Source organism: Bos indicus, chromosome 26 (assembly GCF_029378745.1).
Source record: "Bos indicus isolate NIAB-ARS_2022 breed Sahiwal x Tharparkar chromosome 26, NIAB-ARS_B.indTharparkar_mat_pri_1.0, whole genome shotgun sequence".
NCBI classification, from domain to species: domain Eukaryota; kingdom Metazoa; phylum Chordata; class Mammalia; order Artiodactyla; family Bovidae; genus Bos; species Bos indicus.
This window is the reverse complement of record NC_091785.1, coordinates 14852985-14880869: the sequence shown is the minus strand read 5'-3', so window position 1 is coordinate 14880869 and position 27885 is coordinate 14852985. Positions and strand designations below refer to the sequence as shown.

The 27885-nt window shown below is 44.2% G+C and overlaps 1 protein-coding gene across 5 annotated transcripts in view; it reads left to right on the top strand.

Annotated features, from left to right (window-relative positions):
- MYOF (myoferlin) overlaps positions 1-27885 on the top strand; it is a 178743-nt gene that overhangs the window by 17524 nt on the left and 133334 nt on the right. For all 5 annotated transcript variants that reach the window (XM_019952911.2, XM_019952909.2, XM_019952910.2 and 2 more), the window contains exons 2-3: positions 10912-10967; positions 13350-13441. In XM_019952911.2, coding sequence (XP_019808470.2) covers positions 10912-10967; positions 13350-13441 — 148 coding nt within the window. The remainder of the gene's footprint in view (positions 1-10911; positions 10968-13349; positions 13442-27885) is intronic.

Below are 27885 nucleotides of genomic sequence, written 5' to 3'. Positions count from 1 at the left end.
GCAAAAGTGCTTTGTCTTCAAGAAGATTCATAGGAAGGATGTTTTGACAGGTGTAGGCCTCTAATAAATTTCAGATCATACTGCTGAACTGTGTAAAAAATTAAAGGATTCTAATAGAAAACCTGATGGCTTCATAGAAGTTAACAAAAGGATTGGTTATTGAGTGAACTGGTGAATATGGTTATAATGTGTATGGGTTTTGTCTGGAGTGTTACTGGTTTTGATCTGTGTTCTCCAGGTAGAGGGAAGCCCTTCCCTTTAAGTTAGTTATGACTTACAACAATTTTGTAAACTACACCTGTGGGGAGAATTGAATCATTTTTCTTTTCTCTCTGCCTGGTTCTGCCAGAAATTGGAGACTCTTGGGTTCTGAGCCGCCTTAGCAGGTGAATGGCAAAGACTCTCCGGTCATGTGCAGGAATCTCAATATCTTGGGGACCTCTAGAACAGAGAATTCCCCTGAGATGGAGCCTGATAGCAGGTCTTTGGCGTGGCTTTCGTGGCCCTGAGAGGCCTTTTGGGAATTCAGTCTGACACTCCTTCTGAGGAGTTACACCGCAGCCAGTTTGGAGGAGCTGTTGTGGTCAATTGACCAGACTTGTTTTGCAAACAAATTAGTCTTGATTAGATTATGTTTGGTGGAGATGAGGGTAATTTTAAAGAGAGTAAAATTCTGTCTCAGTGAATGTTACATTCTAATTCTGTTAATTGAGGTCTGTATTTATGAAAGTTATTGTGCTAGCTGTACTTTTGCCCTGATGTTCTGGTTGTGAAGAAAATTATCTAGTGAAATTGCCAGGGTATAACTACCTATGAAGTGTTAACACTGCTTGCTTTTTAAGTTTGTTGCTAAAAGCACAGGTAGGGCTTCCCTGGTGGTCCAGTGGCTAAGACTCTGCACCCCTAATGCAGGGGGCCCGGGTTCCACCCTTGGTCAAGGAACTAGATGTCATATGCGGGAACTGAGAATTCATGTACTGCAACTAAGACCTCGCACAGCAACATAAATATTAAAACAATAAAAGCATATGTACAATATTTGTGTGACAATTGGGTGGTTGTCATTGTTTGGTCACTAAGTCATGTCTGACTCTCTTATACCCCATGGACTGTAGCCTGCCAGGCTCCTGTGCGTGGGATTTCCCAGGCAAGAGTACTAGAGTGGGTTGCCATTTCCTTCTCCAGGGGATATTCCTGACCCAGTGATTGAACCTACATCTCTTGCATGGGTAGGCAAAGTCTTTACCACCGAGACACCAGGGAAGCCCTGAAAATTGGATATAAGTGATAAAATGTATAGCCTATGACATGTTTCCCCATTAACATATCTCTGAGCCTGTTCATGAGATTGGATTATTTTCCTCTAATGTGAAAACCAGTGCTGACCTGTCTGTATCTGTGGTGTTTGGTTGCAGTGCCCTCTACATACCTGACTCCAGGGATATTGCCAAAGAGGGGCAGACCAAGATTGTAAGGGTTGTGCAGGGTATGTCAGGGTAGAGGTATGGTCAGGCCACTCAAGATGGCTGTTGTCTTGCTCTCTGTACATCCCCTGCTTGACCAGTACTTGTTTTATCTAAACTTATCTGACTGACCTTCCCATTTACTTGTCCAGGGACCCAGCTGGTGATTGTTCTTATCAAAGGGACATGCCTTTCTGCTGGTTTCCCTGGTAACTAATGAGCCCACCCAATGTCAATTCCCCTATAACTGGTACCCTCCCCTCCCTCCTCATCCCTAGGAGGGAAGACTGCACCATGCTCTACCCACTATGCATGGCACGTAGTAGGGTGTCGCTCCAGGACCTTACTTCAGATGTGTAAGCTCCCCCATCTATTAAACCATCAACAGTCTCTGTCGTTGACCGTGGGCTTTTTCTTCAGTCTTGAAGCTGGGCAAGCACAAGCCTGGTAGGCCTGTGGGGTGCAGCCCAACACTCTCTCAGAAGGATTTGGTAGGACTATGTAGGCACTAGATAGGATTTGATAGGCACCCCCCGGCACAGAAAGGATTCCCATACACAAACGAAGACACCGAAGAGGCACACGGCTCAGTTCTCCACTGAGACAGCTGATCCGGGTGCCTGGCCCACCTGGGCTCCATCTGTCTGCAGCCTGGGTGGTTGGCAGGGCTAGAGCACACCCCAGGGTCAGCCTTTAGGAAGCAGACTCTGCTCGACTGGGCTTCACCACAACTCCCTGCAGGATTTGACTTTGATCCAAGAGTTTGTGTACCTGAAAGGGCAGCTCCAGAGGCCACTGGGGCACTGGGTGCAGAAAGTGGAGCAGCCTGCTTTTTTGTCTGGGCTTTCCTTTTATCAGCAGATATCAGTGACGCTTTCAGAAATATACAAAAGAGGCTCACTTTGTGTTGCAGTTGCCATTTGGCCAAAACGCCTTTCTCCTCGAACTCGTTTAGCAACATCTCCTGCAGGAGTAGTGCAGCCAGAGTTGGGAAACAGGGATGCTCCTTCAGCCAGTTCAACTGGGATGGGCCCCCGTCTCTGTGCTCCCCTGAGTCCCTCTAAGATCCGAGGGACAGAGGAGTCTCCTGTTGGCCCTTTCCGAAGTTTCCCTGCTTCTGATTCTTGTGAAAGTTCTTTCAGAGGCTGTTAGCTGTCAGGCTCACTGCCAGGGAGGAGCACTACCCACATGTCAGCTGCCTCTGGCAGGCCTCAGAGGCCTGGAACCGAGCCATGTGGCAGAATTGCTCCTCCGGGGCTGTGCCCAGGCCACTTGCTTTAGTCACTGGGGCCCTGACCTCCAGGGAGGGCTCCACACCTGGGAAATCCTCTGGAGTCTGCAAGGAGTGCTGCTTGGGTGCTGTGAGAAGAAATAGTTCCTGGTGGTTCAGTGCTTACCCTGTGCTGGATTCTGTGTTGAGCACTTTGCATTTATTCCCTTAATCACTAAAGCAACTTGCATCGTAAGACTTACATGAGCTTATCAAGTCCAGCTCGCTCAGATTGTGGAGAGATGACTCTGGCAGGGGGGATAGTAATATTAATAAAATACAGTCCCATCCTTTAGGGAGTCACCGTCTGATCTTAATCCCCCAATTTTGGAAATTGCTTTGTGTCTTTATCCTCTAGAGTTTGAATCCTTGCTCTGCCACTCACTAGCTGTGTTGCCTCTGAGAAGTGGCTTACCCTCTCTGTGTCTTGGTTTCTTCCTCAGTAACTAGAGATGATCATAATAGAACTTGCCTCTTAGGGTTGGTGTGAAGATTAAATGAGACAGTCACGGGAAGCACTGGGAACAGTGACTAGTTCACAGCACTTAATAATTGCTAACCATGTGTGGAAAGGCTTGGAGGCAAGGAGAGTCTGAAATTTTAGGCCAAATAGTGGATGCCTTTGGGTATGTGAATATTTCTCAAAACAAAGGGGGCAAAATTAAGGACCAAGAGAAGATGCAGAAGTATTTCTGAATGAGAAGTCAAGTTTAGATGGATGGCTGGTCTACTTTGCCTACCAAAGAGCTGGGGCTTCCCTGGTGGCTCAGACAGTAGAGAGTCTCCCCACAATGCAGAATGCAGACTCCCCACAATGCAGTCTGCCTACGGGTTCTATCTCTGGGTCTGGAAGATCCTCAGAGAAGGGAATGGCTACCCACTCCAGGATTCTTGGCTGGAGAATTTCATGGACAGAGGAGCCTGGCTGAACATGACTGAGTGACTAACACTTTCACCAAAGACCTGAGTTACATGTGGAAGCTTTGTAAATAACACCCCCACTTCTCCTGCGGCTATCTCAGTGAGATGCAGCAGTCTAACCAGTCAGGACTTGGGGGGACTTCATAAAACTCAGGTTCTATTGGACCTGGTGGAAAACTTAGAGCTCCTCTAGTCTAAATTCCCTAGTTCATCAAAGAGGGACTTTGAGTTTAGTGGTTGAGCTTTATGTCTCCCTGATAACAGCTCAGAGAAATGGAGAGTTCCCTGATTTGAAAGTCCAGTCAGAAAAGCTGGACCAATATCTGCTTTCTCCTTGCAGGGTTGTTAGGATCAATGAGATGTATGGTTTTGATGTAAAATCTGTTACCATTGTAATGTTGTTACTTCCATGGCCACTTAGTGTTACCAGTTGGTCCCATTTTGTGGGAACCAATAGTATACATGTATATATAAATGGAGAAAGAGGCAGAGGCAGAGAGTGGGGAGGGAGAGGGCTCATGCATTTGTAGAGTCAGCAAGGTTGAAATTTGTGGGGCAGATGTATGGACAGGCCACTCAAGATGGCTGTTCTCTTGCTCTCTGCACATCCCTTGCCCATCACTTGCCTACTTCACCTGTATCCCAGTCATCTGACTGACCTTCCTAGGTGCTTGCCCCAGGCCCCAGGTGTTGATTGTTCTTTTGAAAGGGGCAGTGAGGGACACGCTCCTTTCCCTGGTAACAAATGAGACCACCTGACGTCAGTTCCCCTATAACTAATAAGCTCGCCTTTGCCCAGGAAGCAAAGACTGCCTCCGCGTCCTCCCCTCTGTCTGCCGCATGCAGTGGGGTATTGCTCCAGGACCTGGCTTCAGATGTGTGAGCTCCCCCATCCATTAAACCACTGATGATGTCTCTGTTGCTGACTCCAGGCTCTTTCCTGGTCTTGAAGCTGGTCAAACACGGGCCTCATAGGCCTGTGGGGTGCAGCCCAACTGAAGGCTGGAAATTCAGGTAAGGGTTGACATTGTAGTCTTGAGACTGAAACCTCAAGGGCAGGCCAGTGGGCCTGATACAGTCTTGAAGCAAAATTCGTTCTTCTCCAGGAAGAGAGGGAAAACTTCAGTTTTTTCTCTTAAGGCTTATCAGCTATAGGCCCACCCACCTTACAGAGAGTGATCGGCTTTACTTGAAAACAATTGAAATTACTTGAAAACAATTTTATACATTGTTAATCACATCTATAAAATACCTTCACAGCAGCATCTAGACGAGAGTTGAACAAACAACTGGCACCACAGACTAGTCAAGTTGATACAAAATTAGCCGGCACCCTGGTGCTTTCGGCCTGGATGGACCAATACAGACTAGGAGTCATGGTGTCACTCTCACCTCTTCAGTAAGGGCTCCGCACACTGTTTGGTAGGTGGACAGCAAAGGAAAGTTTCCGTGCCAGAGGGTGTGGTGGCTTGGTAAAGAGTGCTTGTTCAGTTCTTCGGAAACCTTATTGGGAGGTTGGCATGAGAGTTAATTACTGCAGTGTTGACCTTCACAGATCTGAGAGAGAAGTAATTGTAGTTAATAAAAAAAAAAAAAAAACAGGAAATGTCTCAAAGAATGCCTTTGAGTCCAGAGTGTATCCTGCATTTAAATCAATTGTTATATTCCAGGTTGAAAGTTTTTAATTCTTTACCATAGGAAGAAACATATCTTCATAACATTAGAGGTGGAAACGGGGGAGGTAGGAGTGTGAAGAAGGGGAAAGAGTTTCTGGTAATTTAATCTACTGATGAGTGCCTGTGGCTGAGACCTTTGAAAAAAAGACATGGAATTGAATAATTGAATAAGTGTGTAACTGTGGTTGTTGATAAGACAGGAATTTATGTACTTTCTTTTTTGGCTGACATGTTTATGTGTGAAAATAGGCTTTCAATAAAATGTAATGTGGACACATCTTGATTAAAAAATTAAAGCTGCCTTCTTGGAAGGGGTTGGGCTGGGTTTTTCCAGAAAGCTAGGAGCTAATGCCAACTTCTTAATCTTTCCTTATTAGCCAGAGAGGTAGGAGGGTAGTTGCAGACTAGTCCTGAGTTAGAGGATTTCTTCCTAGCTCCCTGACCCTGGGCAAGTTACCCAACATTCTGGGCTTGCTTTGCTCATCTGCAGATTGGGGATATTAACAATGCCTACTTTTTCGGCTTGATACAAGAGTTAAAGTTAAATGAAGTGAGGTATGTGAAGGATTTAATACAGACCTGGCTGGGAGGGAGAGTCTCACTATTAGTATCAATATTATGCGTAGGTACCAGGTGTGGCAGGAAATTCCACAGGGATAGCCCCACCAGTGGCATCTGCTAGGACTCGGCCCTTCTGCTCTGTTCTCAAGACAGCTGAATCATGTGTTCAGGAGTATGTCTTGGCAGATTCGTTGAGCAAATCTTAGTTTTTCCTGTTGGATAATGAATTCCTGAAGTTATGGAGTCAGTTTCTAATATCCTCCTTCCTAAGTGACTTGAATCAGCCAAATGATGCTTTTCCTGTCATTCAGGGCTTCACGGTGTGACCATAACCTTCCCACACAGCCTGGTCACCTTGATTCCCTTACACATCCTGTGGTTCCAGCCCACTGGGCTGTGTAGTGTCCCCAGACATTACTTGTTCTCCATCCATGGCTGACCCACCATGCTGTTGCCCTCATCTGGAGTGACATTTTCTTCCCAGGTCCCCATTTCCAGTTCCTTCCAACCCCTACTCAGCCTCTGCTCCCCAGCGTGAGGCTCCACTTCCTCCACTTACCTCCACTTCCTCTGAATCTGCATCTTCATCTATACCCCTCTTTCTGAAAGAAGCTTTCTTTCTGTATCAGACACTTGTAGCCATATCTACCTCCCCAAGGTTGGGACCCCAAGGTCTTGGGGATCTTTGTATCTCTCACAGCAACCTGCTCAGTGCTTGGCAACTGATATTTCAGAAATATTTGTTGGATGGAGGAATCAGGAGGTTGATTAATGTCATGGGAGAACTCACTTAGTAGACCATTTCCGTGGGCTGAGCTATGAGGTCCCTGACCTGGCTGGTCATCATTCCCATTACTACCCCTCTTATGGGAGGAAACTCCAAGATAAAAATAAAACACGATGGAACTTTTTATACTGGGTGAAAACACGCAGGAAGATTTGTTTGGTTCTTCTATTCGGTAACCCATAAACTACATTGACGGAATGTTTGAGACCAGGAACTATCTTATACTCTTTTTCTTCAGTTATTAGCAACATCCTTGTTAGGCCTTATGCTGAGCTGTGGCCCACTCTTTGGGACCCCATGGACTGTAGCCCCCCAGGCTCCGCTGTCCATGGAATTTTCTAAGCAAGAATAGAAAATGGAAATAGAAATGAAATGGGTTGCCATTTCCTCCTTCAGGGTATCTTCCTGGCCCAGGGGTGGAACCCTCCTCTCCTGTGTCTCCTGCATTGTCTGGCAGATTCTTTACCATTGGGCCACCTGGGAAGCCCTCCATTAGCATATAGTAGGTGCTTAATGAATGTTTGAGAATGAATGAACAGGTGACCTTTATCACACTCTTCAGCTGCTGACTCTGGAACAATCCCCACTGGGGGTGGAGAGTCATTAGTACCAGGCTTGGCATCAAGACAGCCTTGCAACATGCCTTCCTACACTGATCCCCAGGTTGGTAACCAGGCTTGGGACTCAATTCAAGTGAGTAAATGCTGGCTCTATTTAAAGCTTCCCTGGAGCCCCTGTCTTAGCTCCTTGTCTGGAATCTTAGAGACTTAGAGGAGACTGGAATTTTGCTTCAAGACCATCCTTGAGTGTTGCCAGTCTTAAGGCTTCTGCTCAGTTTCTATAAGTTATTTGCTGCCTTCTTGCTTTTCCTGTTGGCTGGGACCTCACGTTGCCCATCTCTCTCTTGAAGGCCTGCCATGACTTCAAGGTCCAAATTCACTCCTTCCTGACTCAGGTCTCCACTCCATTCTCCCACCTCCCCTAGCCTAAGCCCAGGATATGGCAGCCAGCCAGCATGGTGGTGAGCTGCAGTGAGATTAATGGTAACCCTTTCATGCCTGTCAAAGGCAGAAATTCCTAACCTTTGTCCGGGTCCCTAACTCATCTGAGAATCTGATCAGAACAATAAACTCTGTCTCCAGAAGAACTCTCAGATGTCATATTTTATGTCTTGGAGCAGACAGTCTTGGACACTTTTAGGACACCCTGAAACCTGACCTTGGACTTTTCCTATGGCCACTGCCCAGGATCCCAAGCCCACTATCCACATCGTGCCTGTGCATCTTCTTTAGTCAATATTTCTGACAGCTTCCAGTGCGGCATCGGTGGTGGCAAACACACACTCTGGGTTTGAAGCTAGGAGATGTAGGTGCAGATTCTGTTTCCTTGTTAGCTGTGGCTTGAACAACTTAACCAGCTTTTCTTGATTCCTGTTGAGAATGTTTACCTTGCAGGGTTAGGGTAAGCATTTAGAGACACCGAAGTAGAATGCACAGCCTGGCACCTGTAGATCGTTCTCTAGAGGGAGCAGCTGCAGTTGTGGAGAGAAGCCATTTCTTCCGTTTCCAATTTCAACAGCCTTTGCAGGGCTCCTTTTTGTCTCTCACACTTTCTGGTACTGTAACCAGAGAGAAAGCTTGAGAGGCTTCTGTGAGATGAGGGGAAGAGTGAGTGGACTCAATAAGGAAGTGTGGGAGGGGAAATGAGGACCGCTTCTAGGTGACATCAGAATCCAGTGAGGGGCTCTGCACAGAAAGCCTATAGTCATAGTCAGGATAGATCCAGGCATGAGCCGATGAGTAGAGTCCTGCTGAACTTTGAAAAGGGAAGCCAGCAGGGCGATGGGAGCCTACTCAAGTGGAAAAGTTAATGCTTAGCCGTGAGGGTGCTGCCTCAGCTTTGCTATGCTGAGGTCGTGGAAGAATGTGGTGGCTATTCCCATAGCTGGCCGTGTGCTGGGAGCCTTAGCAATGTGACATTCAGCCGAACAAAAGCCACTACCTCCTGCATTCCACTACAGTAGAGGGGAAGCTGTGGAGTGGTTCAAAGCATGGCCACTGACGTGGGACTGCCTGGGTCCATAACCTAGCCTTGACCCACTTAATAGCAATGTAACTTGGAATTCCTTACTTGACTTCTCAGTTTCCTTAGCTGTGAAATGGGGATGGAAATGATTGTACGTAGGATTTTTCAGGAAATTGGGTCATGTGAGATGATAGAAAAAATATACATCGCCCTGACCTGCTGCTCATTGTTCCTGGCACAGAGCTCCTAAAACCCTTGTAATTTTCTAAGTGATAAGAACAGTAGGAACATTTCTGGTTCTAATCTTTGACCCCATCTCTAACATAGGGCTCCTAAAACCCTTGTAAATTCCTAAGGGATAAGAGAGGGCAGTAGGAGCATCTTTTGTTCTAATGAAGCCACTCTGGGTGGACTCCTGGATGGGGGCTGGTCACCGGGAAGACCAAGCCATGATTAGAAGTTTGGAATGTTCAGCCCCACCCCCAACTTCTCTCAAGTGGGGAGAAGGGCTAGAAGTGGAGTTAATAATTGATCAGGCCTATGTGATGAAGCCTCCATTAAGCATCCCAGAAGTATGGGGTTCAGAGACCTTGCAGGTAGGTGAGCACATCCATGTACCAGTAGGGCAGTGCACCCCAACTCCATGGTAACAGAAGCCCCTGTGCTTGGGACCCTCTCAGATCTCACACAGCATATCTCTTCAGCTGGCTGTTCCTCTATATTATTGATCAAATCCTATAGTAAGCTGGTAAGTAACTGTTCTCCTGAGTTCTGTGAGCTGCTCAAGCAAATTAATTGAACCCAATGATGGGGTCATAGGAACCTCAGATTTGTCTCCAATTGGTTAGAAGCACAGATGACAATCTGGACTGAAGTGGGGGTGGGGCAGTCTTGTGGGACTGAGCCCTTAACCGGTGGGATCTGATGCTAAAGTGTCAGGACTGAGTCAAATTGTGGAACAAACAGCTGCTGTCGCAGAAAACTGCTTTGTAGGGGAACAATCCCCGCCCAATGCAGCAACATTCTGCTGTCAGAATGTTGTGAGTGTTCTGTGTGATAGTAAAGGAGACACACAGGAAGAAAAACTGGTTTTTTCCTCCCTGAAAACAGAGGAGCTAAGGCTTAGAAAACCTTTTGTACTCAAACATTAGCTTTTATTTTGTTACGTATTTGGGGACTTAGGGATTCAATAGAAGCCCCTGCTCTTTGGACTTTGCTCCAAGGAAACGTTAAGCACGAGCTGGATTAACATTTGCTCATCTGGGTAGGTATACTGTCCAGTCTCAGACACACAGAAAGAACACCTTGTGTCTTCAGGAAAAAAATGATCCAGGAGTAAGGAAAATCCCCAATTCTCTGCTGGTCCTAGAAAGCATTCATCTACTAATTATTACCTTGTATTAGGTCTGTGAGAAGGGGTCTAAAAATCTGTCGCGAAGTCATGTCCAACTCTTAGCAACCCCCTGGACTGCGGCATGAGGATCCTCTGTCCTCTACTATCTACCGGAGATTGCTCAGATTCATGTCAGTGAGCAAGTCTAGCTTAATCTTTAAGCTGTGTTGGGGTCTTATCACTTGCAAAGGCAGCATGGGCTTCAGAGCTGAAATTCCAGGTTTATATTAGGCACCACTCCTGCATATGAGGTCAGACACGTTTCTCAACTCCTTGGAGTCTCAGTATCCTCATTTATCAAATGGGATACCTGTGGGTCAAAGGTTACCTTTGTTGACTTTCCACAATAAGCTGGGGAGACACACAAGCTCTGGGTGACTTTGGTTTGCAGGATTTGGTGAGAGAGAAGCAGAGGCTTATGGCATGTCTGTGATTTTGAGTCTCCCAACTCTTGGCTCTTTAGGGATGGGAAAACATTTTTTTAGGCCAAAAATGCTGTTCACTTTGGCAAACTGATTCAGGTAGTCCCCACCCTAGTCAGATGAAGGTAAAATGTAGGCGTTGTACCTTCCCTCAGGGAAGGTTCTTTGAATGAATGAGTGAATGACACTGGTTCTGTTGTTGTTTCAAACTCATGTCCTTAGAGGTGATGATGCCATCCAACCATCTCATCCTCTGTCGCCCCCTTCTCCAGCCCTCAGTCTTTCCCAGCATCAGGGTCTTTTCCAATTAGTTGGCTCTTTGCATCAGGTGGCCAAAGTGTTGGATCTTCAGATACTTCTAATTGATTGCTATCTCTTATTTTTTATTTGCAGATGAGAAAAAGAAAACAAAGAAAGTCGATAATGAACTCAACCCTGTCTGGAATGAGGTATCTTCGTTATTTTACAATTTTGTTTCACTGGATAAGCTACCTCTGATTGCTCATCTTTGGTCAGAGGTTAACCCTTCCATTTGGAAGGAGAATCTCTGCCCTTTCGCCCTCACCCCCTCCATCTCCCTTTGTGGCCCAAAGACAGCAGAGCAGTTCAAGGAGACATAACAGTGACGTCTGCACAGTGGTGGTGTGGCGAGTGGAGCCTGGATAGGGTGAGGAGGCTGGGGTTCTAGCTTGGTGCAGCCATGAACTTGCTGTGTGACCTTTTCCAGTTATGCTGCAAATTAGAGCAGGGGGTGGGATTAGATCCTCTCCAGAGCCCCAGAAGGGAAGCTCAGTAATTAAAACCATATCTGCATGTGATTAATTGAGTGTAATCCATGATACTTGGAGTGTCTGGAAGTCATTTTTTTTATGTTGATAAAAGTAATACATACTTAATGTAGAAATTTTGAAAACTTCAGCTTTAAAAAATTACTTTTGACCCTACTATCCAGAAGTGACTGTTGATAACATTTCAGAGGTATCAATAAAGTTTATTGAGTGAATATATTTATTATGTTTTAAAATCAGCAAATAAGTATATAGTGAGTACAGTTTCCTATCTTTTTCTTACTATTATATCCTGAGCATATACCTTTCTCATTCCATTTGAAAATCTTTTAATTACTTGTGTAATATTGTATTGAAGTAATGTAATTTATATACCTCCTCCGCCTGTTGACTTTATTTTATAAATGGTTCAGTGTTTAATATATTTATAGATATGTGAAGTTTTAAATTCTTTCTATTGAGTAGGATTTTCCTATGCTGACTAATTTTTGAAAAGTCTATCATCCACCCCATTGTTTTTCCAAAAGCTAGGTCAAACCTTTCTGGAAAAGTACAATGATAAATATCTTTGTTATTTTGCTAAGTTACCAGGCTATGAAGACTTCCCCTTCACCAACTGCAAACCTCTTCCCCTGTTCCCCTCCTAACTAGTTTCAGTATCCCTATAAGATAAAGATTACTCATTCTCATTGGATGAGGCCAAGACTGAAAGTTTCCTGGTGCCTTCCTGAAAAGCCCTGCTGGTCTCATATAGGTTGAGAGGAAATTCCACTGCTGCAGTTTCACTGGAACCCAGAATACAGCCAGCTGGACTACCAGCTCCCTGAGAGCAGAGGCCTGTCGGGTTGATCCCTGTGGGCACTATGGGATCCTAGCACCTCACACACAGCTCCAAGACTAAAACAAAAAGTACATACATGTATGCATTTAGTTGTGTCCGACTCTTTGCAATCCCATGGACTATAGCCCACCAGGTCTTCTATCCTTGGAATTCTCCAGGCAAGAATACTGGATTGGGTTGCCATTCCCTTCTCCAGGGAATCTTCCTGATCCAGGGATCAAAGTTGGGTCTCCTGCATTGCAGGCAGGTTCTTTACCATCTGAGCCACCAGGGAAGTCCAATAATTTAATTTTTTTTTTTAGTGGTAGCATACCACTTAAGTTTGTGCTCCATCCATGTGGCCAATGGCAGAGAGGAGTGTGGTCACATGAGTGGGGTTGTTTTCCACAGGGCATCATCCATCTCACACTATTTTGTTTCTGACACATCTTTTCTTATAATGCATATGTTTATCAAGGAAATTTCCCAATTGAAATTTTATAACTGAAACCAAACCTAAATGAAATGCCAATCCCAAACCCATTGGGGTTGGTGGGCATCTTCTAATATGACCTGTGAGATGCCTCCTCCATCCATATCAAACATAATCAGGAACTGCTTTACTGAATTCATTTATTACATTATTAAAGGCATCAGTGGTGCTAAGTTGATTTCTTTTTTTGTTTGTTTGTTTTAATATTTACCCTTAGAAAGCAATTTACTGCTTTAAGATGAGAGACTTGCCTGACTACAGCACTGACTGTGGTAGGGCTTAAAAATAAGGGGCTGATGCAATTCATAAAATGTTTTCTTAGATTTATTCATCTCTTTGTTCACTAGTAATATGATTAATTTAAAATTAACCCTTAAAGCATTTTTCATATACAGATTTCATTCTATTCATGCGACAGTTGTGGTAGGCGTTAAGTCTAGATCCGCCCATGAGATGGATTTGGTCTTGTTCAAAGCTAAGGAGCCTAGAAAACAGGGAGCTAGGAGTAGCTACCAGGCCCTCTGAGGCTAAGTCTGGTGTGCTTTCCCACAAGTCTCAGCAGCTTCCAGGTTCAGAATTTGATCACTTCTGTCTCACTGTAGAATTGAGGACTTGAAAAGATTGTCATTGGTGAAGATGAAGCAGTGTTTATTAATAGTATTGGTGCATCTTATTATATTCCCAGATCCTTTTAACAGACTTTTTGTCTCCATAACCTTTCTGTGGACAGATTTTGGAGTTTGACTTGCGGGGTATACCGCTGGATTTTTCATCATCCCTTGAGATTGTTGTGAAAGATTTTGAGACAATTGGACAAAATAAGTAAGTTGATTTTGATTGTTTTTGTCATTTTACATATTGTTGTACTATTGTTTGTTTTGTTGAAGGAAAACATCTTTAATAACATGATGTTTTCAATATCATTGTGCTTTAATTCTGTCCGCTGACCCCCTTCCCACTTATGAGCCAACATCAGACGTAGCTAATCAATCACTGTGATTGCTGTATTCCTAAGAGGTTGGAAACATGAAGCCACCACTGCTGTTGCTAAGTTGCTTCAGTCGTGTCCGACTCTGTGCGACCTCATAGACGGCAGCCCACCAGGCTCCCCCATCCCTGGGTTTCTCCAGGCAAGAACATTGGAGTGGGTTGCCATTTCCTTCTCCAATGCATGAGAGTGAAAAGTGAAAGTGAAGTCGCTCAGTCGTGTCCAACTCTTCGTGACCCCATGGACTGCAGCCCACCAGGCTCCTCCGTCCATGGGATTTTCCAGGCAAGAGTACTGGAGTGGGATGCCATTGCCTTCTCTGGAAGCCACCACTAGTCTATCCAATTTGTATCCAACAGGTACTTACAGAGAAACCTGTTCACACTCCTGCAATTTCTTTGTTAATTACATGTAGGCACTGATGGTTTATCCAAACTGTAGCTTTATTGGACACAAAATCATTTCTTCTTCTGATTACGTGTGCCCCACGTGCATCTCATTCAGGTTCTCTTTCCAGCACTGCTTCCATTTTAATGTCTCACAAATTGAAACCAGATTCCTTGCCTTACTGCCTCTACCAGTTTCAGACGGGGAAGAGTCGTGGTAGTCCCCAGGAGTGGTACAGAAGGTTGTCTCCTGGGTAAAGGTGAGGTTCCCATGGGACTGAATGACCCCAGTAAATTCACCCCAGTCCTTGATCTAGACTTTGGCCTTAGACTCAGAATGCAATCTTAGGTTATCAGTTCAAATTAACTAAGCTCAGTAAGAATTGTTCAACTCTAAAATCATAATACTTGTTATTTTCCAGTGGAAATTAATTGCCTGGTTGAGGAGGGCATTCCTGCTCTCTGATTAATAAATTTAAATTAAAAAAAATTTTTTTATATTAGGGTATAGTTGATTTACAGTGTTAAGGTATTATAGTTAATTTACGATGTTAGTTTCAAGTGCACAACAAAATAATTAAGTTATACATATACATATATCTATTTTTCAGACTTTTCCCATATAGGTTATTACAGAGTATTGACTAGAGTTCCCTGTGCTATATGCTAGGTCTTTGCTGATCATCTATTTTAAATATAGCAGTGTATATATGTTAATCCCAAACTCCTAATTTATCCCTCCCCTTCTCCCAGCTTTACTCTTTGGTAGCCGTAAGTTTTCTAAGTCTGTGAGTTTATTTCTGTTTTGTGAAGAAGTTCATTTGTATCATTTTTAAGATTCCACATCTAAGTGATACCATACAATAATCTCTCTGATTTACTTAACTTGGTATGATAATCTGTAGGTCCATCCATCTTGCTGCAAATAGCATTATTTCCTTCTTTTTAATGGCTAATATTCCACTGTATATATGTACCACATCTGCTGTGTTCATTTTCCCTGTCAGTAGACGTCTGGGTTGAGTCCATGTCTTAGCTATTGTACAATGAACACTGTGGTGCATGTATCTTTTCAAAGTGTGCTTTTCTCCAGATGTATGCCCTGGAGTAGGACTGCTGGATCATACGATAGCTCTATTTTTGGTTTTTTTAAAGAACCTCCAAACTGTTCTCTGCAGAGGCTATACCAGTTTACATTCCCACCAACAATGGAGGAGGCTTCCTTTTTCTCCACACTCCCTCCAGCGTTTGTTATTTGTAAACTTTCTGATGATGGCCATTCTGACTGGTGTGAAGCGATATCTCATTGTAGTTTTGATTTGCATTTATCTAATAATTAGTGACACTGAGCATCTTTTCACATGCCTTCTGGCCCTCTGTTTGTCTTCTTTGGAGAAATGTCTATTTTCCTTCATGTCGTACCACATAGGAAACCAAGTTACTCTGTATTTTTGGTTATAAGACATCATTGACTGTAAGATGTACTGTTAATAACGGGATTGGGGGAGAGGGTGGGACGCCTGATACTAAATGCCCACATCAGTTGAAGAAGCATCCCGGTGTTTAGTAATGTGAATTTCTTTTCAGATGTATGTCTTAGCCTCATGTACATTTGGTAGGATCAGAAGGCTGCAATGAGAGCAATAAATTAGAATAAATTAGTTGAGATAGGGTGACTATATACTCTGACTTACTTTGGATCATCCTGGTTTATTATCCCAGCACAATGATTTATGATGTCCCTTTTGCTGTCAACAGTGACTTGGGTTGGACAGTGAGATACATGGTCATCCTAGTCATTGGGGTCTTCTGCTTCCTGGCATCAGACTGATAGCCCGGACAGTGCTTTGATAGATAGTACCTATGTCACTTTTCACAAGATCCTTTCTCCCGTGTAGCATTGCTAACCAATGCCTCTTGTGACCGATGCATTTTTTTTTCCCCCTTAAGGTACATAAATACATTTTGGCAGGTTTTGGCCCTACTCTCTTAGATCAAAAAAACATTCTAGCTTTTGAAGGTTATGCTGTACATCTCAGCTTTGAAGCAAGTATGTGATTTTCTAGCTTCACTCCAACTCCCAGAGGACAGTTTTATTTCACTGATTTCAAAGTTCTAGGAAAGCAAGTAGTTGAGCCTCACTATAACCTTCTATCTATCACTACGAACAGTCCTTTCTCTTCTTTCTTCTCCTCTTTCTGCAAGTGGTACCACTGTTTGTATTCTAGACCAGCCCTCTCCAATAGAAATATGTGCAGGCTGCATGTGTAATTAAAATTTTTCTGGATTTCCCTGGTGTTTCAGTGGTTAAGAATCCACCTTCCACTGCTGGGAACCTGGGTTTGTTCCCTGGTCGGGGAACTAAGATCCCACATGCTGCAGGGCAACTAAACCTGTGTGCTGCAACCAAGACCCTACACAGCTAAAGAAATAAACATTAAAAAAATTTTTTTTCTAACAATCATGTTATAAAACAAAAAGAAACAGATGAGAATTTTAATGCTATATTTTATTTAACTGAATATATCCAATATTATCATTTCTATATGTAATCTATATTTTAAAAATCATTGAGACATTTCACATACGTATTTCCTTATTAAGTCTTTGAAATCCAGTGTGTATTTCACACCAACAGCACATCTCTGTCCAGACTAGCCACATTTTAAGTGTTTCCTCACCACTTGTGGCTGGTGGCCACCAGAGTGGTGGAGAGTGACCACTGGTCTCAAAACCTCAGTCGGGTCTCTCTGGATCTTCTACCTTTTACCTCCCATCCAATCTGTTTTGCCAGATCTTCCTTTCCTTTCTTTCTGCTGTGCCTTGTGCTTCTTACTTCTGGTCACACCTACCAGCCTGGTTCAGGCCTTGTTACTTGATGCCTCCTCTATTTTAACATGGCAGTAAAGCCTGGCAGGCTGGCCTGAGAGCTCTCATTTGTTTCAAACAAAGTTGTTGCTTTCCTGAATGTTACATACTTGGGGGAGAGAGAGAAACAGGAAACAAAAAAAAAGACAAATATATGCTGCTGCTGCTGCAAAGTCGTTTCAGTCCTGTCCAACTCTGTGCAACCCCATAGACGGCAGCCCACCAAGCTCCCCCGTCCCTGGGATTCTCCAGGCAAGAACACTGGAGTGGGTTGCCATTCCCTTCTCCAATGCATGAAAGTGAAAAGTGAAAGTGAAGTCCCTCAGTCATGTCTGACTCTTAGCGACCCCACGGACTGCAGCCTACCAGGCTCCTCCATCCATGGGATTTTCCAGGCATGAGTACTGGAGTGGGGTGCCATTGCCTTCTCCGGACAAATATATGAAGAAATATATAATAGATCAGGTCCTCTGAAGTGCTGTAATCTATGGAGAAAACTGTCGTAGCCCAAGAATAAAACTAGAGTGAAAGGATAGTTTATTGAGAGTGGGGGAAAGTTTTATATGAGGTGGTAATAAGGTGACACTTGAGCAGACACCTAAATAAAGTGAAAGAATGAGCCGTGCAGCTTTCTGGGGGAAAGAATATTCTTGGCAGAGAGAAGAACACGTGCAAAGGCCCTGAGGCAGAAGTGTCCTTGGGGGTACTGGAGCAAGATCAGGAGGTCAGAGGGCTGGGACGGGGAAGGAGATGAGATCGGCAAAGCCACAACATACCTGGCTTTGTTGAGCCATGGTGCAAGCTTTGGATTTCATTGCTAGCAGGATGGAAATCCACTAAAGAGTACTGAGTATGATCTACCTTTCATTTTTAAAATATTGCTTAAGCTTTCTGTGGGGAGGTTGGATGTAGCAATCAGTTAGGAAGCAGGGAAAACAATACTGGGAGAACACTATATATTTATTTTATACCTGATGAAGACACAGGGGCCTCTTGGATGACAGCAGGGCAATGTTTTAGGTTTGTTTATCCAAAATATTTGTGTATTTTGGCCTTGTGTTTTCAGCTAGGCTTTTCTACTAAAGATCTGGCTTTGGGACTGTGTTCACTGCTCTTATGGGAACGTCTTCTTCACCTGGAAGCACTGGGTGGGGGCAAAGGAATTTTCTACAGGTGTAAGGCATGTCCTGCCTGTGGACTTTCCTGTTGCCTTGAAGACCAACTATGTAAACAGAGCTCTCTTGCAGAGTCTGCAGCCCTCGGGCATGTAAGCAAACTGCACTGGGCTGCCTGGGTTTGCCTGAGCTCGGAGCCCACACCCACAGGAACTGGACTGGGCAGTCTGAGCACTCACAGCGCTGGCGCATCAGCAGTGTTCCTCCCCAGGTGTAGGGAGCTGGTGGGGCTGTTCTGTGCAGACTCTGTTTTTCCTCATTTTACAGTCATCCAACCAGCCTTGTGAACTGAAAGAAAGTGAGGGAAGAGCCAGAGGAACCCTTGGTCACATGATGAACATGAACTGGTATATTTAGCTGAAATGTCAGAGTGGAAGGCTTTTCCCAGCAGCTGAAGAATGAGAGTTCCCTTTGCAGACAGGCAATGTGGCTGTCCCTTAATGAACCCTTCAAACACTTTATCCCACCAGTTCCACACACACACACACACGCAGATTTTTTCTCAGAGAGGTTTAGTCATCTGCTCAGGGTCACACAGCAGGTATATGTCAGGTGTATTCTTAACTTTTATAGTCAGACCTGTACTCTTGATTTTTCCATTATACTGAGAACCTCTGACCACCTAGAGGAACCAAAATGTAGGTGGAATGATTATCTTTTACCTTTTCATGGCTGTACTGTGAGGCTTGCAAAATCTCAGTTCCTTGACCAGGGACTGAATCTGAGCCACTGGAGTGAATGCACTGAATCCTGACCACTAGGGAACTCCCTAGCTTAAATTTTTCTAATCTTGCCCAAAAAAAGAAACCCCCACTCATTATCAGAATATTGGTACCTCCTTCCTAGGTAAGAGTTTAAGCAGTCATTTCATGCTACTGAATAATCACTTAAGCTCATTCCCTACGAGATGAGTTCAGAGAAGGTATCTCATCTCATGTGATCTTCACAATGACCTTGAGAAGTGGAGATGAGACCTGAGGCTCAGAAGGGTTGAGGCTGAGACCCTGATCCCTTGACATCCTGACCCTGCTGGCACTCCACTTGAGTTTCTAAAGAAAAATCATCTTTGGGAGCCTGGAAATGTAGGAATGAAAGATTTTTACAAGTTTTCAAATGTGTGCTGCTCATGCCAAGATGATGTAGCAGGGACCAGGTTTGCCCTCTCTGCTGACACAATCAAAAAAGTAGGTGAAATACATGCCACAGTGGCTTCAGATATTGGGCACTGGCAGCACAGGACAGTGATCCCCAGGAGGGGAGTGAATGAGCTGAGTTCTCCGAGCAACCCGGCTTCTGGCCTGGAGAGTATTTCCAGGCTGCAGTGCTAAGTGGGCAGATCCTAGTTGTCTTCCAAATTGAGGAGGTACAGGTGGGAGTCTAGAGTCATACACACAGCCGTGTAACACTCACACACCCCCCACACCATTCTTAAGGTTTGCAAAGGGTTCTTCTTGACTCTTCAGGTGAGTACTAGTCAATGAGGCAACAACCCGAGGGCTGAGAACAGTTAATATTCCCACCATCCGGAGTGGGAAAACCTCCTAATTCATGAGCAGTAGGTAGTAGTCTGGGAGGAAATGGCAGCCCACTCCAGTGTTTTTGCCTGGGAAATCCCATGGACAGAGGAGCCTGGCGGGCTATAGTCCTTAGGGTCTCAAAGAGTCAGACATGACTTAGCAACTAAACCACAACAAGGTACTCAGAAGGATTTTACCTCAGTAATGTGAAGAAAAAAAAACAGAAAAATCATTATTAAACACACACATTATTAGGGTATTATGAGTAGGCATAGACAGTGAAACAGGTATTATCATATTCTACAGGTTTGGGAAGGTAGCTTGAGCATGTAAAGTAGAGAAGTGGAAGATATATTAAAAAAAAAAAAATCCAAATTGAATGGGTAGAGATGCAAATTACAATGTCTGAGATAAAATGACCATAATTAAGAGTTTGCATTTCTAGTACTCTTTTTCTTCCCCCTCCGTATGTGTGTACTTGTATATTTGAAACCGTCACATATATCCCCACACAAATGCAGAGTGAAGTTGGAGACATCATCTGAGAGTAAATCATCTGTTTTACTTATGTGTAAGAAGGAGATAACAACTTCACAATATATCTAAGAGGAAATTTACCCAAGTTCTTGCATAAGAAGTGATGGAGACAAGTGGTCAGCTGTGTGATCATGAGATTAGTTTGGTGTTGGCTCTGCTACCTACTGGTTGGGTGGCCTTTGGCAAGTGTCTTTATAGTGGTCGCTGGATTACTTCCTCAATAAAGGGCAAATTTTAATATAACTAAGAAAAACATAAATTTCATGATGAACAATATAATGTCTAATATCTATTGTGGGCTTACCCTGGACCAGGAATTGTGTTAAAACTGCTCCACACATATTTGGTTTAAATCTTTATAATGACTTTCAGTCAGACAGGCTTATTGACATCTTGAAGTTGAGGAAAATATGGCTCAGAGAGGTTCACCAAGTTTCTTGAAGTCACCCAGCTCTTTAATTGGAACCACGTGGATTTAACCTGATAAATCCAGAATTTAACCTCAGACTTGCCAAGGTTTATTTATTTCCTGTGTATGTGTGTTTGGGTGAGGGCCAGGGTGCCAGGGTGTGAAAGTGAGTGACTATCATAAATAACACAGACTCACAGGGTGGTACTTAGGGCTATAGCATTAGAAAAAGGCCGAGCCTGGGCTATGGAATGTACTGACTCCCTAGGCAAGGGTATTTTTGTGTGTGTTTTCTGTTGTTTTTTCTTAGAGAAAACAGAAGAATTGCAGTTTGGAATGAAATTAATTTGATGGGACAGTGTGGTATTGCTTATGAGAAATTCTTATTTTCTGATGTACAAAAGACCTTGTGTTCAAGCTTTCAGTACTTTTATTTCCCCTAATAGTGAGCCTAGTTTCTGCTGTTGCTGCATATAAACCTGGCAGGGGGATTTATTGAGGCTGTCCCCGTGACCTTTCCGTTTCCCCACTGTGGTTGTTGAGAAGGGTTCAGGTAGCTTCTAGAGTAGCTTCTGAGGCTCTGTAAAACTCTAAACTGGAGGCAGATGTTACTTGAAACAGAATTCCCAATTCTGATTTTAAACTGTGTTTTCAGTGAAGCGGCAAGAGCTATGCAAAGATCAAAGCTGGTTTGGGCTGGCCGGCTCTGGGTACCGGAAAGGCTGAACCCGCTGTTTGGGGAGACCAATTGAGTAGCTGCCGAAGCCCTACTGGCATCCGTTACCATCTTGCAAGTAAATAAAGGTGGATCACAGCCCTGGAGAAAAACACCCAGAGAGACTGAAAGAGAAAGGCATTTCATAATGCCAAGAGCTGTAATTATCTCTTAATTGCACTTGGAGGACTATCTTTTAGGAGATGAAGCTTTATAACCTATAAATCATTTGCAAGATCATTGGACTGTCTTCAGTGATATATCAGTTTATTAATTCAACAAATGTTTGGTAATGCCTTCTGTGTCAGATACTGCTCTAGGTACTGGGGTTCTACATGCCTTTCATGGGGCTCACATCTGAGTGGAAGGAACAGACAATAAAAAATAAATTCACATAGTGTTTATCAGATGGTTGTAAGTATGATGAAGAAGAATGAAGTAGGGGAAACAGGGAGAAAAGATAGGGTAAAGTGTGTTTGTGTGTGTGTGTATGTGCTGGTTTAGAAAGGCTTTTTATATAAGGATTGTTCTGGGGTCTGTTTTATAATGAAACGTCTTATGAGACCTATGGCTTTAAAAATTCATTCTGATTCCACTATTTGGATTTAATGAGAATTCAGCTATAGTTGAAATTTACTTCCTGTCTAACCCTGAAAATAAAAATTGTTTTCCATGCAGATTCACAGTATATATAGCATTGAGCGTGGGGAGGGAGCTATTTGATGTATATAAGAGAAAGGATTAGTTTTAAGAGCTCTGCACAGTGATTGTATAGAAATGACTATGGGCAGTTACAAATGATTTTTATCTGTTCATTCATGTCTTCATGCCCGCCTGCCCACACTCCACATAGATAAACCCACCTCCCTGTGCTTTATGCTGTGCATGAGTTCAGACAAGCGTTCCCTGTAAGCACTGACTTGGAGTCGTGTGATTTTTAAGATCCCTTTTTCTAGAATAGTGTCTTAAATAATAATGAATAGCAATGTTAACCACTTATTAGATCATCCCTTTAATCACTAATAACAGCACTGTTAGGTAGGAGCTGCCATCACCCCCACTTTGCAGATGAAAGAACTGAGGCTCAGAAAAGTTATGCAATCTGTAGTACAAGGATGAGTCTGAATCAGTCTTAATCACTATGTTATGTTGGCCCCCTTTATAAGGTCCAAGTGCTTGATTGATGAATGAATGAATGGATGGATAGATGAATGAATGAAAACTCAACCTTGATTCTAATGGATGAGGGCATTAGAGACAGAGCCTGGGAGTTCTGCTGAACTCTAGAACAGGCACGCATAGAGTCAGAACTTTGAGGACTGAATGAATAGCAGAATTGGTCAGGAGCAAATAGCAAAATAGCCAGTTACATCATTTATTCAAGAAGTAACTCTTGGACATCTTCTACATGCCAGGAATTAGGCTAGTTAACCCTCCCCTGGCCTCATAGCCTCTCTGCCCTGGAGGGCTTTGCTGAGGAGAGTTGGGCTTCTACTCAGCTCCTTCCCCTGTTAAAGTGGCACCGTCTGTAGCAAGGGCTATGATGCAGAGGGGCTGTCCCTGAATCCTGCAAATCTTACTGCAGCCTCCAGGCTAGGTCAGTGATTCCAGAATCTGGACATGGAGTTTGTTACACCCCAACTCAGAGGGCTTGTGCATGGCTAGGTTTGGGAACCACTGCATGGACTAGGAGGTTCTAGGTTTTCTGAAACCCCTGCCTCCTCGTGATGAGCAGGACAAAGGCCTCAAGGCCCTTAGACAGTCTCAGTGTGGAGTAAGGAGGGGAAGCCACGGGAGGGTGCAGGTAACTAGGCCTGCTGAGTAGGTTTTGATGGAGTTCTGCTTCCTACTTTATTCTGTTAATTATTGATTTCTATGTCCATTTCTCAAATGTGAACCTGTATGGTCACACTGGATGTACTTTAACAAAAACTGCACACGTTCCCCTTTCCCCAGATCTGGCTTTGCCCACTGCCTTCCCTGCCCCCCAGCCCTCCACCCACCCCTCCACCTATTCTAGACAATTGTTCCTCAAACTTCCTGGGTATAAGAATTAACTAAAGGAAAAGTGTGACTCAGGGTCCTGGGAATCTGTAACCGCCCTGCTGACTCTACTGCAGGGCAGCCACACTCTGAGGAACAGTTTTATGGGCTAATCCAGAGGGAAAGTGTAGGCTGGCTGGGGAATTCAGAGGGCTCCCCACAAGTAAAGGAGCTTGCCAGGGTTCCCTGTGATGGGATTGGCTGCCATGGCTGCCCATCTGGTAGAAAGCAAGGTGTGGGACTTGGCTGTCCCACCTTTTGGCTCAGAGACCAAGGGAAGAGCTTGACTGATACCGGCCAGGGCGGGGAGAAGTGTGTAGAAGGAAGCAGACCCAGCTGAGCATCCCCACTGGCCTTCCCACCCTGGCTCACATGACAAAGGCCAGCTGGCAGAGAGCCCAGTGCCTCAGAGGGTGGGCAGGTCACGGTCCTGCAGGAGACCAGAGGGCTGTTCAGAAAATTGTTTGTCCCTGGCCGAGTTGGGGCTTGTCATTCCCCCTAGGAGGATGGAAAGTTGGAGTACTGCAGCCCCAGGGAGCAGAAACAGTGTGTGATTTACTTTCCAGCCTCCAACTTATTTTTCCTTTCCTTCATGAGGGAATTTCCAGTAAACCTTCCTATGCTGTGGCCTGGTGCACAGAACAGCTTGCTAGATGTGAGCTCCCCTGATTAAGAACTCGGCCAGCAAAGCCGTTACTCACGGCAGTGGCATGCGGCTGTTAACATTTGCGTTCAGGCCAGTGGGGAGAATGTTTTCCATTTCTCTTTTAAACACACTAGACTCAGTTTCAACAAGAAAGAAAACAAAGTTCTTGACCAACACTTGCATGATTGAGTTGTCTGGTTTAAACTCTTCATTTCCCCCAAACCTAACATCTAACTTTGAAGTAGTCGCTTCTATGGCTTAGAATGAGTTTGATGTCACATAGAGAACCAACAACAAACTATATGAGTGATCATGGGCTGGAAGGAATAGGAGCAGGACTGGTTCTTCATTTCAGAATTCATCTGCTGTCTATCAACTCCACGGGGAAAGGGGAGAGCCTTGAGATTCTTTCACTATAAAGTTTCTTTTTGAGATGTGGTCCATCTGTTTTAGTGCTGGGTGGAGTCAATGGGGGAGACTCGTATTGTTCTATGAAAACACAGGGCAAAGATTCCTCATTACTGTCACACCATAACATTTTAGCTTATTTATAGCATTACTAATATGAAAGAAAAAGGGCTTTTGGTTTAGTGTCACCGCCTTTAAAGGAAATTGGCTTGTGGTCCGACTGAACTGTTATTCCCTGTGTAGGAGGCCAAGTCATCATTTCCCAGTCTCTCACTGTATTTTGTATCCAGGCAACATCATAGAAAACAGGCCAGGCCAGCCTTGCCTTCAGAGTCCTATTAGAGTTCAGACTCACTATAGGGGATGTGTTCTTCAACTTACAGTGAAATCTCTTAGAAGTTGTAAATATTTACGTTTTTCTTCGGCTCACTCTACTGTGAAAAATATTTGGGGGATTAAACTCTTTCTAGGCTTTCATCTAAACATACACCATTTTTACTGCATAAAAAGAAATGTAAGATTTCTTTCACATCTCCTTCCCCCAGACCCCCAAACCTAAGAATTTTATAATGAAAAAGCAAATCTTAAGAAAGGAGACTAAAGGTTCCTGGAGGAAGGAATTGTGGTCAGACTTTGTGATTTGCTAAATTTCCGTTCCATTCCTGGTCTGTTATGTGTTCCACCCTTTACACCCTCTCATGGGGAAGGAAAAGGAGCAGATATTGGATGAGTCAGAATGGAGGCTGTAAAACCTTTCAGGGCCATAAAGGGCCAGCAGATGGCTTTGTGTTTTAGGCAAGCCTGCTCTCCCCAGTTAACCACAATCCCATCACTCCTTATTGTCTTACCTAACACTCACTGTATCCCACATTTCTGTTATTGGCCTCACCTTTCCTCCTGACACCCTGTGGGAATCTACATTTGACTCCTAATGTTATAGACCAATACCTTTGAAGGCAGAAAGCTTGCCTACTATTCTGGATTGTTCATTATGGAGATATTCTAGATATTTCCCACCCCCACCCCCCACCCCCCAACCCGTACAAATCAACAAAGCCTTTAAGAGAAATATGTAACATGAGATAGTCTTCTGAATAGACATACACAAGAACATTGATAGGGCTTCCCTGGTGGCTCAGACAGTAAAGAATCTGCCTGCAATGTGGGAGATCTGGGTTGAGAAAATCCCCTGGAGGAGGCAATGGCCACACGCTCCAGTGTTCTTCCCTGGGAAATCCCATGGACAGAGGAGCCTGGTAGCTACAGTCCATGGAGTTGCTGAGAGTTGGACAGGACTGAGCAACTAACACTTTTCACTTTCACTTTAGGAGCATTGATGTGTAAGCCAGTAGCAGACTTCCAGAGCTAAAAAGTGTGTGAGGAATTATTTCAATCTACTCATTTGCAGATAATGAAGAGGGCTCAGATTTGGGTGACTTAGCCAAGATCTCAAAGGAAGCTGGGACACTGAGTTAGGTCTAGAACAAAATTTGTCCAATCCAATGATTCTCAACCTGTGATGTTTCACCAGGGGACAACTGGCAATGTTATAGACATGTTCTAGTAGGTAGAGGCCAGGGGTGCTGAACACCTGACAAGGTCAGGACAGCTCCCCAAAACAAAGAATATCTAGTTCAAATTGTTAGTGGTATTCAGTTCATTTCAGTCACTCAGTCATGTCCGACTTTGTGACCCCATGAACTGTAGCACGCTAGGCCTTCCTGTCCATTACCAACTCCTGGAGTTCACCCAAACCCATGTCCATTGAGTCGGTGATGCCATCCAACCATCTCATCCTCTGCTGTCCCCTTCTCCTCCTGCCCTCAATCTTTTCCAGTATCAGGGGCTTTTCAAATGAGTCAGCTCTTCACATCAGTTGGCCAAAGTACTGGAGTTTCAGCTTCAACATCAGTCCTTCCGATGAACACCCAGGACTAATCTTTTTGCAGTCCAAGGGACTCTCAAGAGTCTTCTCCAACGCCACAGTTCAAAAGCATCAATTCTTTGGTGCTCAGCTTTCTTTATAGTCCAACTCTCACATCCATACATGCTGCTGCTGCTGCTAAGTCGCTTCAGTTGTGTCTGACTCTGTGTGACCCCATAGACGGCAGCCCACCAGGCTCCCCCGTCCTTGGGATTCTCCAGGCAAGAACACTGGAGTGACCACTGGAAAAACCATAGCCTTGACTAGATGGACCTTTGTTGACCAAGTAATGTCTCTGCTTTTTAATATGCTGTCTAGGTTGGTCATAACTTTCCTTCCAAGGAGTAAGCGTCTTTTAATTTCATGGCTGCAATCACCATCTGCAGTAATTTTGGAGCCCCCTAAAATAAAATTAGCCACTGTTTCCCCATCTATTTCCCATGAAGTGATGGGATCAGATGCCATGATCTTAGTTTTCTGAATGTTGAGCTTTAAGCCAACTTTTTCACTCTCCACTTTCACTTTCATCAAGAGGCTTTTGAGTTCCTCTTCACTTTCTGCCATAAGGGTGGTGTCATCTGCGTATCTGAGGTTATTGATATTTCTCCAGGCAGTCTTGACTCCAGCTTGTGCCTCTTCCAGCCCAGCGTTTCTCATGATGTACTCTGCATATAAGTTAAATAAGTAGGGTGACAATATACAGCCTTGACATACTCCTTTTCCTATTTGGAACCAGTCTATTGTTCCATGTCCAGTTCTAACTGTTGCTTCCTGACCTGCACACAAGTTTCTCAAGAGGCAGGTCAGATGGTCTGGTATTCCCATCTCTTTCAGAATTTTCTACAGTTTATTGTGATCCACACAGTCAAAGGCTTTGGCATAGTCAATAAAGCAGAAATAGATGTTTTTCTGGAACTCTCTTGCTTTTTTGATGATCCAGCAGATGTTGGCAGTTTGATCTCTGGTTCCTCTGCCTTTTCGAAAACCATCTTGAACATCTGGAAGTTCAGGGTTCACGTATTGCTGAAGCCTGGCTTGGAGAATTTTAAGCATCACTTTACTAGCATGTGCTGCTGCTGCTGCTAAGTCGCTTCAGTTGTGTCTGACTCTGTGCAACCCTAGAGATGGCAGCCCACCAGGCTCCCCTGTCCCTGGGATTCTCCAGGCAAGAACACTGGAGTGGGTTGCATTTCCTTCTCCAATGCATGAAAGTGAAAAGTGAAAGCGAAGTCACTCAGTTGTGTCCGACTCTTAGGGACTCCACAGACTGCAGCCTACCAGGCTCCTCCGTCCATGGAATTTTCCAGGCAAGAGTACTGGAGTGGGTTGCCGTTGCCTTGTCCATACTAGCATGTGAGATGAGTGCAATTGTGTGGTAGTTTGAGCATTCTTTGGCATTGCCTTTCTTTGGAATTGGAATGAAAACTGACCTTTTCCAGTCCTGTGGCCACTGCTGAGTTTTCCAAATTTGCTGGCATATTGAGTGCAGCACTTTCACAGCATCATCTTTCAGGATTTGAAAGCTCAACTGGAATTCCATCACCTCCACTACCTTTGTTCATAGTGATGCTTTCTAAGGCCCACTTGACTTCACATTCCAGGATGTCTGGCTCTAGGTCAGTGATCACACCATCGTGATTATCTGGGTCG